General features: G+C 38.2%; 2 protein-coding genes and 1 long non-coding RNA gene across 3 annotated transcripts; all 3 read left to right on the top strand.

The window, feature by feature from the left end:
* The first annotated feature begins 756 nt into the window (after positions 1-756).
* On the top strand, positions 757-5043 carry LOC309510885 (uncharacterized protein). The gene is made up of 4 exons (XM_082185856.1): positions 757-2106; positions 2326-2376; positions 4337-4420; positions 4667-5043. Exons 1-4 carry the CDS (start codon positions 891-893, stop codon positions 4882-4884), a joined length of 1569 nt encoding a protein of 522 aa, XP_082041982.1. The 5' UTR covers positions 757-890; the 3' UTR covers positions 4885-5043.
* Positions 3083-3794, top strand: LOC309513155. Its single transcript, XR_014211345.1, has 2 exons — positions 3083-3126; positions 3537-3794. It is a non-coding gene; the product is annotated as an uncharacterized lncRNA (long non-coding RNA).
* Positions 5044-13675: 8632 nt separating the features above from the next.
* Positions 13676-17445, top strand: ppp1r27a (protein phosphatase 1, regulatory subunit 27a). Its single transcript, XM_082187310.1, has 3 exons — positions 13676-14416; positions 15905-16055; positions 16376-17445. The coding sequence occupies exons 1-3, from the start codon at positions 13999-14001 to the stop codon at positions 16494-16496; spliced, it is 690 nt and encodes a 229-aa protein (XP_082043436.1). The 5' UTR covers positions 13676-13998; the 3' UTR covers positions 16497-17445.
* Positions 17446-18852: the final 1407 nt, after the last annotated feature.

The following is an 18852-nucleotide window of genomic DNA, read 5'->3' as shown; positions in this document are numbered from 1 at the left end:
CATTCAAAAGACCAAAAAACACCAGAGTAAGTGTTTTATTTAATTTTTTTTTCATTTTATTTATTAATCTATGAAAGAGGATTAACTAAACTGGATGGTCATTGTCTTTCAAGGCTAGAAGGAAGATTGCTGAGCACTCAGATGTTTTTGATTCGAGCGAAGATGAGTTATCTGAAGTCAGTGAGGAAGAGTACATCCCTGACACATCAGAAGAGAGTAGTGCATCAGATAGTAGCACAAGCCTTACTGTTTCACCTAAAGGTAAAGGAAAGCTCCAGACTTTGCCAGTCCAGTGCAGTTCAGCTGAGAACAGAAGTACAAACTACAATCCTCAAAGCAGCTGTGACTTAGGGAGCTTCCAGAGCCATGGTGCAGCCTCAGTTCCTGACAGCACAAGTTCAGTGATTATCCCAGCTATCATTAAAAAGAGGGATGGACTGAGAATGTATAGCAAGAGACAACATTGCTTTTTTTGTGACAGTGCTTTTACGAAAATTGCTAGACACCTAGAGCGCAAGCATAGCAATGAAGTAGAGGTAGCAAAGGCTCTAAGTCATCCAAAGGGCTCCAAAGAAAGGAGAATGCAGCTTGAGTATCTACGCAACAAAGGTAATTTTGCTTACAATGCTACTGTTATTAATACAGGCTCAGGACAGATGATTCCACGGAAACTGCCTAAAAAGAATTTGGATGGGGAAAAATGTATGCATTGCATTTACTGCCAAGGACTCTTCTTAAAGAAAACCCTGTGGCGACATGTGAAAGTTTGCAAATTCAAGCCTTCTGACGTGAAACCCAAACCTGGAAAAACCCGTGTGCAGGCTCTCTGTAGCTTTGCACAACCTCCCCCACCAGGAGTAACTCATGGTGTTTGGAAGCTGTTAAATGCTATGAACCAAGACCAAGTGGCACTTGAAGCTAGAAATGACTGGTGCATTTTAGAGCTGGGAAAGCATCTTTACAACAAGTATGGATCAAGAGTTAAAATGCATGAATACATCCGTCAAAAGATGAGAGAGCTTGGAAGACTCCTCATATGTACTAGAGAGGTAACACCCCTTACATCTATTAAAGAGCTCATCCATCCCACAAACTTCATGCATGCCGTTAATGCAGTTAAAAGAACAGCTGGATACATTGAAGAGACCAATGTGTATGAAAAGGCTAGTGTTGCTGTGAAACTTGGTCATAGTCTGAACAAAATCGCAATGCTTATTGAGAGCCATTCTACAATCAATGGAGACAAAGCAAGTGCAAATTTTGCGAGCAGCTTCCAACAGCTGTATCAAACCCGATGGCCCGAGTACATTTCTTCAACAGCACGGCGAACAATGGAGGAAGCCAAGTGGAACTGCCCACATTTGCTCCCGTTCACTGAAGATGTCAAACGTCTCCATGTGCATCTTGATGAGCAAGAGAAAGTGTACCGCAAACTCTTGTCAACACAGCCATCATCTCAGCATTGGTCAAAATTGGCAAAGGTTATATTAACTCAGGTTATGCTTTTCAATCGTAGGCGAGAAGGGGAAGTGTCACAAATGCCTTTGTCCGCATACACCTCCAGCAACCAAACAGAAGCTCATCCGGATATTAGCATGGCCCTCACAGAGTTGGAAAATAAACTGTGTCAGTACTTCAAGCGTATAGAGATCAGAGGCAAAAGAGGCAGAAAAGTTCCAGTGCTTGTTACTCCTTCAATGCAAGAGTCGATCAGCCTGCTGATTAAAAACCGGAGCAAGTGTGGAGTACTGAATGAGAACCCTTTCCTCTTTGCACGTCCTTCTGCAATGACCTTTTTCCGTGGCTCTGACTGCATCCGTGAATTTGCAGGTGCATGCAATGCTAAGAATCCTCAAACTCTAACTTCCACCAAGTTGAGGAAACAGATTGGTACCCTCTCTGAAGTGTTAAATCTGAGCAACACTGAGCTTGATCAGCTGGCTGACTTCCTAGGCCATGATATTAGGATACACCGTCAGTTTTACCGCTTACCTGAGGGGACCCTTCAGCTGGCCAAAATGAGCAAAATTCTTCTGGCCCTCGAAAAAGGACGCTTGGCAGACTTTAAAGGGAAAAATCTTGATGAAATCATCATTGATCCAGAAGGTACTATACACTGTTACTGTGACCATTGTCTGAATTGAATTAATTTAGAGATATTGGTTCTGTTTTTTTTATTCTGTAATAGTTTACATAAATTGTAATATAGGTTTTTGGGAATGCTTTGGAATAGTATGCATGTATTACCTTGTGTTTTTAAATTAAATGTTTATTTAAAATTTAAATAAAAGTTAAATGATTCATTTCTGTGTTTTCTACCCTCAGAGAACGTTACAGTGGACAGTGATTTAGAGGAGTCTACTTCCAATCCGAAAGGTAACAATTTCATTTAGCCAGTTTTTTCCAATTCATTTTTGCCTAATTCTAAATTGTTGTTTCTAGGGATGGCAAATTGGTTTGAAATGGGTGGTTCATCTTTAGATTATTTTTCTCACTTTCTACTGACTACATGCACAAATTACTTTAGCATGTTGCTTAGGCATTTCCAGTTTAGTTTTTTCCCTCGTGGTTTGCGCATGAGCCCGCACACACCCCAAAACACTTTTGCCAACTTCTAAACCCTGCTCAAAGTTGCTTTATGTTGTTAAATGGCATCATAAGCTAATTAGCATAATCATTACATAATTTATATATTAATATTTGTCAAAATACAACACCAATTGAGATTGAGAGAGCGGCTTTATTCGCTAGACTTAAACCTAAAAATACTCCTGTATATATGGTGTATTTGGAAAATGCAGTGTTTTAAAATTATCATTCTGCTTTCTATGCACAAAATACAGATTATGTGTGTTTATCAACCAGTATAGCTATTTTCCTTAAAGGATAATTCTGGTATTTAGCACTTTGAGTCTCTTTTCTGGTTTGTTTTGGGTGAACTAGAGTGGTGGACACAGAAATGTTGACGATGGGTCCTATCTCGACTTTTTGACTCGTTTAGAATCGCCTTTGACCGCTTCAGAGTGGCTGTCTATGTATGGGCCTGCACGAACATCCTTAAAACAACCCTTAACGTTCGTTTTCAAAACTGTGCAACTCACCGAGTGGTTAGTGGTGTTCGTTGATGTTCCAAAACAAGTAGCGTAGCGAAATACAGTTTCTGTCGTGTTTTATTTGGCATTTTGTAAAATCCCATTGATCTCTTTTGGAGGACTCATTGCTCGTTGATATTACTGCGCTACCGGGAACGGAAAAGATGCTTCAGACTCAAATAGCGAGCGGAAGTTTATACTCGGTTGTGAGGTATCTGAAAAAATAGTTCCACTATAGCAAATAATAACACGGATTGAAATCATACATTGCGCTGCTATATTTGTTTTTAATAATCAACGAACACCACTAATCACTCGGTGGGTTGCACAGTTTTGAAAACGAACGTTAAGGGTTGTTTCAAGGACATGTTCGTGCAGGCCCATACATAGACAGCCGCTCTGAAGCGGTCAAAGGCGATTCTAGAAGTCAAAAAGTCGAGACAGGACCCATCGTCAACATTTCTGTGTCCACCACTCTAGTTCACCCAAAACAAACCAGAAAAGAGACTCAAAGTGCTAAATACTGGAATTATCCTCTAACACGCCCATCTTGGTTTTGGTACAGGAATGCAGTCAACTATATTTTCCAGCCGCTGAATGATGTAGACTTTTCCAGATTCTGACTAAGCTAGCTTGCTGCAATAGTGACGTCACATGCATGCAATGATTACAAATGTGAATAGGGATGATTGGATTGTTAAATTGTTTAGCAATTAGATTAGTTTTTTAGAAAGTGTGACTTTTTGGATGGTGAGTAATATTACTGCAATTTTATTAGTAATTGGTTGCACTACTAGTTACCAGGGAAAGTAATTGTATTGCTGTGCATTACAAGTACTCAGTGGAAGTATGATCCCCCATGGGTTAGAAGTAAGTTTAAATAACTGATTAAAAAATATTACAAAGTCCTCTTTTTATTCCAAAAAGGAATACAATTTTATTTTATTTTCATTGTTTTATTCCAGTCCCCAGGACACACCTCCCAGAATATTTTAGATGACTCCCTAATTAAACACTAAGAAGCTAAGTTGAATCAGGTGTTTTAAATAGTGAGGCATGTAAAACACCTCAAAATTCTGGTAGGTGGGTCCCCAGGACTGAAGTTGAGAACTGCACTTTATGTTCTCAAGTTATTTTGGTTGCATTTAAAACAGCAGTGATAAATAATAACAGATGCGGGGTAGCTTTGTCAGTTTAATGAAGATATGTGTTAATACTCAGACTGGCATAATTTTTACTTTCAGAGTGCACAACAGGATCATCACCACAGCACCCTGAATGTGAAGACAGCACACTTCCCGCAGACCCAGTGTCCAAAAAAAAGAGGGGTATGTTCATTTTAATTTCAACTGATTGATGGTTAATATGTTCTCCAGTTGCAGTAGGTTTCTATTTACAACATGATTTTTGAAGCATTTCAATATACTAACTACGGAAGATTGAGATTATTTCAAACATTGAATGTCTCAAGCTGATCTCAAGGATCCGTATCTTGGACCGATTAAGCATTTAAGCAACTTCTTACTAGTGAAATGCTAAGATATATGATGTAGACCTACTTGTTCCCTCTACAGGTCACATCAAGAGGACAGCCTGGAACAAACACGAAATTGATGCAGTAGAGAACCACATGATGAGGTTCATAAAGAACCGCAAAGTTCCAGGGAAGGCAGACTGCGTAAGGTGTTTGGAAGCTGAACCATCTGCTCTAAAACAGAGAGAATGGTCTGCTCTGAAGTTTTATATCAAAAATCGAATCTCTGCTCTACAAAGAAAAGATCTAACACACTAATATGGAAGTAAAATAATGACAAATGTTTTTGAAACTAAAAAGCTTGTTGAATTGCACTAAGTAAAAATATGCAGTGCATTAACCCTGCTTGCATTTTAATGCATTGTATTTTCAGGCCTTGCATTTGTATGGGCTGAAATTCAACATGGTTGTATATTTAAGCTGTGAATATTTCAATGCAAAACATTTCACACATGTTTTCATTCTTAAAAATTCAACAATCCATATTCACCTTTCAGATTGCACTTCCAAAATGTTCATTCTGTTTAAAAATACAACCTATAATATTCGACTGGCAATTTTCGGTCCATTTTATTCCACTTCCACAAATTCAGTGGTTCAAATTCGAACTGCAGGAAAAGCAGTAGATTGCCGATTGATGATCTCCATAGCTGTTAGTCGGCCTCACCAGCAGGGGAGCAAGCGGCCGTTGACGAAGAACACTATAGAGCAACGGGTGAGAGACTCACTCATTCGTTGAATTACAGAAATGGAGCGAGCAGTAGTAGGCCATTTGTGATTATCATCAGGGCGATGAATTGTGATGATTATCATATGGAAAAGCTGATAAAGACACAAAAGCTGTGTTTACATTGAAGTCTTCACTGTTACTTTTGTACATGCAAGTTTTGCACAGCTTTCTCTGTCGTGACCGAGATTGTTTTTCCCCGATGCTGATGCACAGATCAAACGTTAAATCTGAGGTAGTAGACATATATTTCTCTCGGTTGTTTAGTTTTCTTAACTGTATATTGCGCTGCTGTGCCGCAGAACTGGGGATTCCCTTAATACGTCACTCTCCAGGATTCCCCTGTGGTCTCAGGACACTCAAAGTTACTCAATGGACAAAATACAGTGATATAAAAGACCAAACTCGCAGGCAAGCAGATGGACTCAGAATAACGCGCAAAGCTTAATGCTGAGCATTTCCCAGTGATAGACTGGCATAAAGTTAGCTTGGCGTTGGACATTCGCACATTTAGGGACCGTCTCTAAAGTTACATAAGACATTGGTACACATGTTTCTAACTTCAATTGCATTTGAAGAGAATGACTTAGTCATAAAACCAACTGTAAAGTGTTAATAGGTGCCATGATGCACACTTTTACTTTACAGTTGGTTTTATGACTGTAAGTCATTCTCTTCAAATGCTATTGAAGTTAGAAACATGTGTACCAAAGTCTTATGAGAGACGGTCCCTAAATGTGTGAATATCCAGTTTCAGGCGAACTTATGCCAGTACTTCACTGGGAAACGCTTAGCGTGAAACTTTGCGCGTTACATTCATATTCTGGTCCATCTGCTTGCCTGCAGCCTATTAATATCGCCCTCATCCCCAATAAGGTGGGAGTTTGGTCTTTTATATCACTGTATTTTGTCCATTATTTTGAGTGTCCTGAGACCGCAGGGGAATCCTGGAGAGTGACTATTGAGGGAATCCCCAGTTCTGCAGCACAGCCGCAAGGACGTGCAAAGAGGAAAGGGTTCTCATTCAGTACTCCACACTCGCTCCGGTTTTTAATCAGCAGGCTGATCAACTCTTGCATTGAAGGAGTAACAAGCACTGGAACTTTTCTGCCTCTTTTCCCTCTGATCTCTATACGCTTGAAGTACTGACACAGTTTATTTTCCAACTCTGTGAGGGCCATGCACAAGCTGTTTATGAGTCAAGATACGTATCTATCATTAAATCTTTACATTTCATTCTGATGATGACAAACTGAAGTGAAATGAAGAGACTGACTGTATGTGTTAATATTTATGAACAAATCATAGTTACATTTGAAAAATTCATTATCTACTTCACTTTCATCTGAAGTGCTGACATGTTTTTTCTCTCTCTCTCTTTTAGCTTTTCTGCAAATATGTGTTCACATGCACTAATATTTACTTTCTTTAATTGTTCAATTTATTTAGCATAAAAATCAACATATCATTAAGAATCAGACTACATCAAAACGACCCGTTCACATACAACATCATTTTATTAAATCATTCTTCGTACAAAAGTAAATCTTCTGAAATCTTTACACAGATCTCTCTGATCATAAACTGAAGTGACATGAGATGATATGAGGAAACTGACTGTGTTAATATTCGTTAGTTTAGATGAAGGGGAATACTCACAATATAAAGTTAAGAAAACTAAACCGAGAGAAATATGTCTACTACCTCAGATTTAACGTTTGATCTGTGCATCAGCATCGGGGAAAAACAATCTCGGTCAGGACAGAGAAAGCTGTGCAAAACTTGCATGTACAAAAGTAACAGTGAAGACTTCAATGTAAACACAGCTTTTGTGTCTTTATCAGCTTTTCCATATGATAATCATCACAATTCATCGCCCTGATGATAATCACAAATGGCCTACTACTGCTCGCTCCATTTCTGTAATTCAACGAATGAGTGAGTCTCTCACCCGTTGCTCTATAGTGTTCTTCGTCAATGGCCGCTTGCTCCCCTGCTGGTGAGGCTGTCTACAGCTATGGAGATCATCAATCGGCAATCTACTGCTTTTCCTGCAGTTCCCGGATATCAATGTTGAATTTTCTGTCGAATTTGAACCACTGAATTTGTGGAAGCAAAATAAAATGGACCGAAAATTGCCAGTCGAATATTATAGGTTGTATTTTTAAACCGAATGAACATTTTGGAAGTGCAATCTGAAAGGTGAATATGGATTATTGAATTTTTAAGAATGAAAACGTGTGTGAAATGTTTTGCATTGAAATATTCACAGCTTAAATATACAACCATGTTGAATTTCAGCCCATAAAAATGCAAGCCCTGAAAATATAATGCATTAAAATGCAAGCAGGGTTAATGCACTGCATATTTTTACTAGTGCAATTCAACAAGCTTTTTAGTTTCAAAAACATTTGTCATTATTTTACTTCCATACACTAATATTGACACCATGTTGAGTATTAGTCACCAGGTTATATCTTAATCTTGCCTGTATGGATTTGTTGATTCAGTTCTTTTCAAATGTTTTTAAAGTGTTTCAAATAACTTTTATACTGCAGTTAATGATTTGTTTTGTTTTTTTAGCAAGTTTTCATAATTGTTTTTTTTAATGCCAAATGTTTACTATACACGCAGGCATGCAAAAGTTTCATGCTGAAGTTTTACTTGACGATACGTTTTGAGAAACTGTTTAGAAGTGTTTGTCAAGGGTTTTATTAATTAATATGAACATGAGCATGGAATAGTCTTATGCTAGATCTATTTGTTGACAGACATTTGATGCAAGTTTTGAAAATGTTAACATTACATGTCACAGATAATTATTTATACACGCATGTACATGTCTACATGTACGTATGTTTGTGTGTATGTAGGTTATACTTTTTTAGAAGTAAAAACATTTAATGTTGCTTTCTATAAATAAAGAACTCAAAGTAGATTCTCTTTTTACACTGCTTTTTAAAAAGTGCCTTTTAAAAATTGTTACTGGGGCAGTCTTCTCAAAATTAGTTGATACAAGGATACAAGTAGCTATGTACGTTTGACCCCACGATGACCTAAAACTAGTTTGGTGTGTGTACGTTTGATCCCCACGATGACCTAAAACCAGTTTGGTGTGTGTACGTTTGATCCCCACGATGACCTAAAACCAGTTTGGTGTGTGTACGTTTGACCCCACGATGACCTAAAACTAGTTTGGTGTGTGTACGTTTGATCCCCACGATGACCTAAAACCAGTTTGGTGTGTGTACGTTTGACCCCACGATGACCTAAAACTAGTTTGGTGTGTGTACGTTTGATCCCCACGATGACCTAAAACCAGTTTGGTGTGTGTACGTTTGATCCCCACGATGACCTAAAACCAGTTTGGTGTGTGTACGTTTGATCCCCACGATGACCTAAAACCAGTTTGGTGTGTGTACGTTTGATCCCCACGATGACCTAAAACCAGTTTGGTGTGTGTACGTTTGATCCCCACGATGACCTAAAACCAGTTTGGTGTGTGTACGTTTGATCCCCACGATGACCTAAAACCAGTTTGGTGTGTGTACGTTTGATCCCCACGATGACTAAAAACCAGTTTGGTGTGTGTACGTTCGATCCCCACGATGACTAAAAACTAGTTGTGTGTGTGTGTGCGTTTGATCCCCACGATGACCTAAAACCAGTTTGGTGTGTGTACGTTTGATCCCCACGATGACCTAAAACCAGTTTGGTGTGTGTACGTTTGATCCCCACGATGACCTAAAACCAGTTTGGTGTGTGTACGTTTGATCCCCACGATGACCTAAAACCAGTTTGGTGTGTGTACGTTTGATCCCCACGATGACCTAAAACCAGTTTGGTGTGTGTACGTTTGATCCCCACGATGACTAAAAACCAGTTTGGTGTGTGTACGTTCGATCCCCACGATGACTAAAAACTAGTTGTGTGTGTGTGTGCGTTTGATCCCCACGATGACCTAAAACCAGTTTGGTGTGTGTACGTTTGATCCCCACGATGACTAAAAACTAGTTGTGTGTGTGTGTGCGTTTGATCCCCACGATGACCTAAAACCAGTTTGGTGTGTGTACGTTTGATCCCCACGATGACCTAAAACCAGTTTGGTGTGTGTACGTTTGATCCCCACGATGACCTAAAACCAGTTTGGTGTGTGTACGTTTGATCCCCACGATGACTAAAAACCAGTTTGGTGTGTGTGTACGTTTGATCCCCACGATGACTAAAAACCAGTTTGGTGTGTGTACGTTCGATCCCCACGATGACTAAAAACTAGTTGTGTGTGTGTGTACGTTTGATCCCCACAATGACTAAAAACCAGTTGTGTGTATTGGCGGACCTCAGATTTACACAAGACCTGAAATGACCCCACAAGTAGCCACTGTGTCATGTTTGAAAATTTTATAGCAAAATATTTGTAATCTGAAAGGACATTTTCTAAACTGATATTGTATTAGTTGTCATAATATTTTTTTTAGGTCTTAAAGTTTATTAGAAAGGGTGGTCCCCATTATGTAGCATTTCTGACAGGTGACCCCCACAATGCATATAAACAAGTATGTGTGTGTGTGTGTGTGTGTGTGTGTGTGTGTGTGTGTATATATATATATATATTAGGGGTGTAACGGTTCACAAAATTCACGGTTCGGTTCGATACGATACACTTGTGTCACGGTTCGGTACGGTTCGGTTCAGTACATTTTCCATAGGCTACAGCAAAAAGAAATAAATGCCAGAGAAATTTCCTTGAATTATTTTTTTTTTTAAAAAGTATGATTTTCGTATGACATCATAAAGTATGATTTAAAAAAAAAAAAAATGTGTTGCTTTTTTTACTGAGCAATAATGGAGCTATACTTGACTCTTCTTATGAGCATATAAAACAAAACAGCTCCTTGGACAAAATTAAATGTAATATTGTAGTAGTAGGCTAGTTATAAACAAAGGTTTATTTTAGTTCAGATTAACATTTGAGGGCAGCAATTGTATTCATAATGTCAAAATAAAACAGACGTAATGTTACTTGAAAGCATTATAGCCCACTATTCCTGACAAACTTCCATACCTTGCAGTAAGTGTTACTACAGCAAATCCATTCCACGGTGAATGTTGTTGATCTGTGGACACCGGCCAGTTCATTCATGGCACGATGTTTCTTACTGGTTTCCACGTCAGCGCTGTTTGATCCGTTAATAACAGAGAAATGTGGATGTTTCTCACTAGATCTCGCAGCGATGTTATTACTTCAGTGGCGAATTCAAAAAGCATTTGAAATTCAAATGCTTTCTTTACTGGTCTGGATCTCTTAGCGCTGTGTGGTGTTGCTTGATCAGGCTCGCGCATAGGGCTCGCGAGTCCCACTTCACAGGTCAAAACTGATAAACGGTCCACACAAACACAATAAGAGTAGCTCAGTTTCGTTCCTTACATTGCATTTGCCAGTTGATGTTGTGTTCGCGCCAGCCTCTATGAGCGCGCTTGCCACCCGCGACGCGCCTTCATTTGAAATAACGAAATTTTGGTCGGCAGAAAAAATGGTCCAACGAACCGTTCGGTACGTAATGCGTACCGAAAACCGAACCGAAAGCCTCGTACCGAACGGTTCGATACGAATACGCGTATCGTTACACCCCTAATATATATATATATATATATATATATATATGTTACTTAAAATAATATAAATGTTGACAGAAATAAAGTTGAATGTATCTCAACAGTAAATATTGACAAAATATAAATTATTCCATTAAGCAAGTGGAAAATAGTGTTTTTATTAATTATTTATTTATTATAATATTTTTCATAAAATAATTCAACCATATTATCAAAAAAATTATTCCTCATTTAGGATGGCTAAAGCAGCATCTAAGCTGTATATGTCCCATATCAAGACATACAGAAATAGAACTGAAATTGAAAATAACTACTTTTTGTGTTGTGTCCCTGCACCATATGACCTACTTGGTTCAATAGTGAGGGTGATGTTAAATTTAGAAGGCCTGATTTACAGCCCTGTGACCAAACACATGACAGCATCAAGGCACAGTACACAGCCCATGTTTTGATGCTTGTCTGATCATTATGTCTCAATAAAGTATTGAGCTTTCATGTGCTTTTCTGGTAAATCATATCATGCTTTGTGTTTTTCCTCTGTGTGGAAAACATTGAGCAATGATAACTTTAATTTAACAAAAAGGTTGCAGCCATATACAACTGTGACCTTAAAATGAGTATGACTGCCTTGTCAATCTATTATATGCATACTGGAATATCCATTCAAAACACATGATTATAGCTTTTAGCTAAAACCTTGCTTTCTTTTAATCAGATTCAATGTTTTTATTAGACACTATTTTGATGTAATTTTGTTAGTAATCTTGTAATCATTTCTCTGAGAATGTTAAGTCATATGTAACATTTCAATTGTTTTTCTGTTTATCAAAATTAAGATCTCACACTACCTAAATAAATAAATAGTATTAAGTTATTGATCATTTAAAAAAGAAATAAAAAATATATTCAATGTAGTAAATATATGAATCTTAAAAAGTAACACTACTACCAGAGTTGGGGATAATGCATTACAAGTAACGTTACATAATCAGATTACTAACAAGTGAAGTAACACATTACGTTTAAATTTACAACAAAATACCTAAGTTACTTTTTCAAACAATTAACACAAGTTACTTTGTTTTTCCATTTACTGCCCACTCTCCTTTCTCCATGTTGAGAGAAATTGTAAGTGCAGAGGCATTGTGTGTGAACATGATGGTTATTGTAGCTCTAAATGTGAGCATGCATTTACTCATCTCACTCGCACAAAACACAATCACTATTCCTCAAAATGAATTAAATCAGTGAAATGGAAACTCATAATATTATGCAATAATTTAATATGTTAAATTACACAAATATACTGTATTTAATCTGTTATTAACCAATGTTTTTTTTACAGCTGACCTTTGATGATCAAATTAACCATACCAACATGAATTCAGCGTTTCTTCTCCTGCGTCCTATTCTTCTGCGATTCAGCATGGCAGCACAGCTGAAAGCTTTGAGTGGCACCCTCTACTGTACAGGTGTGAAATTGCATTTCCTTGTGTGAAAGGGTCTTTAAAATTGGCAAAAATACAACAAACAAGCCCAGACTAGGTGAGAAAAGTAACGCAAAAGTAACATAATGCCTTACACAATTAGTTACTTTATTAAGGAGTAACGCAATATTGTAAAGCATTACTTTTAAAAGTAACACTCCCAACACCAATTACTACTATGTGCCAACAAAAGGAAGAGATTTACTTTGTGCCTTTTTTCAACACCATCATCATTCATCGTGCTTATATTTTTGTGTCACAACCACTACATGAACTCTATTACCCTAACTGTAAATCGTTTGCTATTTTTAGCTAATTTCCCTGAATTTAAGAAGACATTATTAGAAGCTACAACATCAGAACAACAAAATGGCTAAAGAAAATGTATTTAATGTGTTATTATTATTTTGTCAACAGCGTAACATGACAATGACAACATGATGAATGTAGTATGTTCAGATTACATGCACATTACACAGATTCATACTACATATAGAACATAATTTTTTTAAGTGGTTGCGAAGTTATTCCAAAGAATTCAGAGACTATGTGATTTCAGACACAGCCAATGTCTAGACCATACACAATCTACGTGGCGCGTCCATAGCCAATAAAGACATTCACGCCCCATGGAGGCACGCAGTTTATTTTTATTTATTTTTGTCTGATGGGGTTGGTGACATTTCAAATAATGCATTTATCAATCATTTGAATGCTATCTTGTAACAACACAATTTTTCCGTGTAGACACGTCAATCCAAAATAACTTGGTTTATGCCTTGTCTGTTTTGTGGCAGTTCTCAGGAAACAGTGCACAGTGTTCTCTAAGCTGTGTGGATATCCAAAACCTACTAAGGAACATTATTTAAATGTTATAGAAAGATCACACATCTCTTGCTGGTCTAGACTGTATCTCCTGTCATAAAACGTTAATTCCCTTCAGCTGTTGCCCATGTGTTCAATCACGCCATTTAGGATGAGCTCATTTATGTGGTAAACACATATTGTCCAAGTTTTTCGAAAGAGGCCCAGCAGGCTGCTCATTGGTGCTGTCATTGATATTTATTAGGGGGTGGCGTTGAAGCTTGATGTGCTTGTGAAAGTACAGTGGGAACCTGGGAGGAGTTACACCACAGTCACTCGATACAGGGGATGACATGCCCAAAATAACCCTACAAAGGGTATATAGGGATCTGCTTCAACCTTCACTGTCAGAAGAGCAGACTGTGCAAACCGTGCAATAAAGTTAATGAAACTAGTAGTGATGATGGGACAGATGAATTAACAAAACTTGACCAAAAAAGCAGATCCACCTAAAACGGAACAGATTCCTCTGGAAAAGTGACCATTATTTCAGACCTGAAGCGGATTGTGGTTGTTTTAAAAACAGAAGACGGTGTGAACCCAAAGTGTTGAGGTTCAAGATCCCCCCCAAAAAGGATTTTACTCTAACGTGGAGCTTGATTTGAGGCATTTTGAGTTCTTTGTCCTCCTCTTGAGCCTAGAGCCGAGGGGGGAGGCAGAGCCGTGGCGTCTGCGGGAATGAAGTACAGCTACCAGTATCCGGTGTCACAGTACACACGCTCCAACACGCACTATACATCCAGTCATTACACACCTTCACCTTACTCCAGCAGCTCGTACTCGCCCAGCTACTACAGTGCCACGAAGTTGAGCCCTACGACACTCCACACGCCATCATACTACACTCCACCAGCTTACACACCTGCGTACAAGCCCACCTCAACTTACACCGCTGTTTATAGCAAGCCATCACGGCAGAGCAGTTCGGCCCGGACAGGTGTACAACTTACTCCTACTGTAACCCTCAAACCCGCCCGGGCCGTGCGCTTCACAAACGATATTGTGTTCCAGGATTTAGTCCGGCACAGTGAGCTGGAACAGATCGGCCGGTTTATGAGGGCAAGGAAAGTGCGTCTGGACACCATCTTCCATTCTGGTGAGTGAACCTTACCAAATCTACAACTTATTTTAGAGGTGCTAAGAGATTGTATTGTGCTAAGATTAAGCAAACCATTCATAGGTTTACTTCCTGAAGAGTGTGAAGGCATCGGCTTTATGGCGTGTTTGAAACATAGATCAAACATAGCGGTCTAACATGTCAACTTCTGGTTCAACCAATAGTAGTTGGGGCAGGCCAATGGGGGTTAAGGGTTAGCTTCTGCAGTTACGGTGTGCTCAAGTCAGGTCAGAAAGAACATCAGCACAACTCATAATTGTTTAATTATGTAAGAGTTTAATTATGAGAATTAATGATTTTGTTAAGAATTTCGGAGTTGGGTGTGTGAAGGTGAGAACTATGTATTTATCATTTGTACTGTAGGTGTAGAGTTAAAGAATCTTGTTGAAATTGTATTGCCATCTTGCTCTGATCAAAGTTATTTGAAGTCATAATTATGACTAATAAACTCATAAATACAAACTTTTCAAGAGGACTTGAATGGACACATCTGTTTGTAGACACTGTTATGACAAAAAGTATATTACTCCTTTGATGTCTATTCAAAAGTAGCTGAGTATAATGTTTTTCACAAAAATTAATTAAAGCATGTGCAAACCAGCTTGTCACTGGGACAGTACCCTTAAAAGGATGAATCTGTACCCTTAAAAGTTGCATATTAGTACCTTAGAGTAATAGTATGTACCCTTAAGGTAATACTATGAAGTTTTTGTGGGTAAATAAGCAAAATAAGCTCTGAGAGTGAATATTGTTGTAGGATGGTTCATCAGTGATGGATTTTGTTGGCTTATTTTTTTCTCTGTTTACTTCAGGGACTTCTTTGTATATGTGTTTATGGTTATTTCTCAGACGATTGGTCAAAAACAATTCACCGGAACTTATTGCCTATTAAACAATGGTGAAAAAATTCAAATCACAGATTTCCTCGTCTGTACGCACCAGCAGAGCAAATGACATTAAAGGGATAGTTCACCCTAAAATGAAAAATAAATATATCCGGGACGTGTCGCATGGGATCATTATGTGATACTTTTGTGTCTTTTTTTAAAAAAGCTTGATGCTGGTCGCTATTCACTGCCATTATATGAACGAGCGTGAGTGGGACATTTTTATTTATTTATTTTATCCTTTGTGGTCCATAAAAGAAAGAAGGGCATGCAGCATTAGAACAACACCAGGATGAGTAAATGATGACTTAATTCTCATTTTAGGGTGAACTATCGCTCTAAGATGAAAGGGAACGTAAACAAATTGCTCTCAACTTCTTGGGAAAAAAATATGTTTGCCAACTAATGGATTTTGGGAATATTTTGCCATTACGTTTGGTGCCGCTTGTGGTTCAGAAATAGCACAATTAACTTAATACATGGTTCTTTATGTGTCTGTTTAGGGAGAATTAGTGTAATTCCATATTTCCAATTCCAAACCATAACAAGAGCTGATTTGTATTTTTCTTCATCTTCTCAGGAATGGCAGCACTCCATGAAGCCGTTCTCTCAGGAAACCTGGAGTGTGTGAAGCTCCTGATAAAGTACGGAGCTGACGTTCATCAGAGGGATGAGAACGGATGGACACCACTGCATATGGCGTGCAGCGACGGTTACCCTGAGATTGCACGGTGAGAGCAAGTTCACACCAGCAACACCAAAAACCATTAGATTACCCTGTGCTTGCGAAAACAAATGTATTTCAATGACAAAATCACTCATACATCAACACATATATTAACTCATGCAATAAACACGAACAATGAACAATGAACAATGAACCATGACAATGACAGTTTAACTCTACTATAACTATACCGGACAGTACGATAACAGGTACTGTTTTTCCCCGAGTACACTGAAGTTTTTCTTGTTTTCCAGAGGGGGTATAGTATCAGATTTGCTCAATTATTTGTATTAAAATGTAAAATATATTTCTTTTTTTCTCTAGGTACCTTCTCTCTCTGGGTGCCAGTGTGGAAGCAGAGAATGAAAATGGGGAGAAACCAGCAGATCTCATCGACCCAGACTGTAAAGATCTGCTCAAACTCTTCGAGACAGGCTGTGTTTAAGGGCTGAGCCGCAGAAGAACTGAGGAAGAAATGCTATAATTAATGATCACTGTCCTGAGATTCTCATTTTGTGTGGTTGAACGTTCTCCTGGATAATCTTCTTTCTTTCTTTTTTTTTTTTTTTTTTTTTTGGGGGGGGGGGGCTTTTAGCTGTAGATGCGACTTTAGTACGAGGCTACAGAGGAACAACAAACAGTACATATCTGTTAGCTTTGAAAGTCAAAACACTGCCATTCACAGCCCATTTTATTTCTGTAATCTTAAGTATTTCTGAGTGAAACATGATATTCAACAAGAAGAAAATTAGTGATTTTATCCATTTGGAATAGATTGGATTATGAAAAGTCGGTGTTACATACCAGATTGTCAGAAGGTTCGAGTGGAGAGGATGAAAGAGGAAGAGAGATTTCTAATGGCAGACATTTAGTTGAGGCTAAGCAAGTTATTATATTTTAATAAAAGATTACAAGGACAAATATTTTTCTCTGGAATAACACAATAATGCCAGGACTGTATATGTAAAGATGCATGTGTATGTGAACTTCACAGGAGCACCCTACATTTGCACAAACCAGCATATCTCAGTGTTTACAGACAGATCTTTTCTGAATGCCATCTGCAGTCGTGTTCATTTTCATTGCTGTGTTAAACATATATTGTACCAGGGGTCCCTTTGACATGCTCATGATTGTTAATAGTTTCACAAAAGAGATATTTTATGTGACAAGGGATTCAATCCTGTTGATGTAAAGAGTACTGCACTCCTGAGATGGGCCGCTGTGCTGTCTGTCTGCTGGGCAGCAGGAGCGCACACTGAAAACCTGCAGAAACACTGAGGGTTCGTGCACTACTGTTAAACCTGAGGGCACTACTGACATTTTGAATGTCTCTTGTCAAAGTCTTATCTTTATCTTATTTTTTACAATGTTTTCGTAAATAAATCTGCTTTTTATACAAATATTGAGTTGTTTCTACATCAAACTCTTTAAATATTATACGAAAAAAGAACAAGTACATAATGCTGTGTGACAGGAGGATGGATTATGTTTTTGGATTAAAATAACAAAATTAGGGAACAAAATAAATTTCTAAAGCATGGGCTCCTAAACATCAGATCGCTCAATCTTGTAACCTTGTCACAGGTGTGTTTGCAGGCCGGAAGACGAACACAGTTGAATAAAGTTCCAAACGTAGTTTAATAACAAGTAATCCAAAAGGCAGGCATTAACACAACAGATACGAAACGGAGACCTGACAATGAGTGTTAGCAAAGGCACAACTTAAGTAGCAAACACAAAGAAGATAATTTACTAAACACAGCTGAACTGAACTAAGTAATGATGGTAGCCATCGAAACAGATGAGTGGCGGGAAACAGAGACAAAGAAACACATTTGACGTGACGAAAATAAACGTCAATACATTTCGGAGTGCCACAAGGATCTGTGTTGGCCTCTCTATTATTTTTAGTATATGCTGCCACTTAGTGCTGCCGATGATACTCATACAAAGTTATGTCATGAAACTCTAGTTGGAGCAGGCTGATACAGGTCCTTAACTCAATTTGTTAGTGATTATATCGTTATCTACATAGCACAGCTGATTGGTTGTGGTTGCATCAGAAGCTAATGAGCTTGCTGCTTAATATTCAAATACTATTAAATATTCAAATAAAAATAATTCAGATAAGACCTAATTTGAAGCAAAAACCTGTTCAGAGAATTTAATGCTTTACTCTATCCTCTACAGTTTAAAATCTAGGTGTTATATTAGACAGAAACTTCGAAAATCATATTTTTTACAAAAATATTTGTTACAAAAACAGCCTTCTTCCACCTCAGAAACATTGCTACGCTCCGGAACATGCTATCTGTCAATTTATCAATCCATCACGCTCTTTAAGATCACAAAACTCTGGACTTCTGGTAGCCTACCTAGGATATAAGTCCACTAAAGGAGGGAAAGCGTTTTTGCATGTGGCTCCTAAACTCTAGAATAGCCTTCCTGATAATGTTCAGGGCTCAGACACACTCTCACAGTTTAAATCTAAGACTCATTTCTTTAGCCAAGCATTCACATAATGCATCTCATAACATTATACTCCGGTTATACCAGATCAAAAGCATGTGACTATCGACTATCTATTGCTTGAAATGTTATGAACAGCAGCTATGCTAATTATTTTCCATTTGCTTTTCTATTCTACTTTGGGATGCTATCCCAAGCACGCCAGCTCCAGTTTGGATCGAGCGTCTTATGGAGATTTTAGATGACCAAACACCTGTGAAGAGAGGACGCCAACCCCTGCGAGGACTTCAGATGACAACTCTGAATCATACAAAACTGCCCAATTTTCT

This window comes from Leuciscus leuciscus, assembly GCF_965113295.1.
Source record: "Leuciscus leuciscus genome assembly, chromosome: 1".
NCBI lineage: Eukaryota > Metazoa > Chordata > Actinopteri > Cypriniformes > Leuciscidae > Leuciscus > Leuciscus leuciscus.
This window is presented reverse-complemented; position numbering and strand designations above follow the sequence as displayed.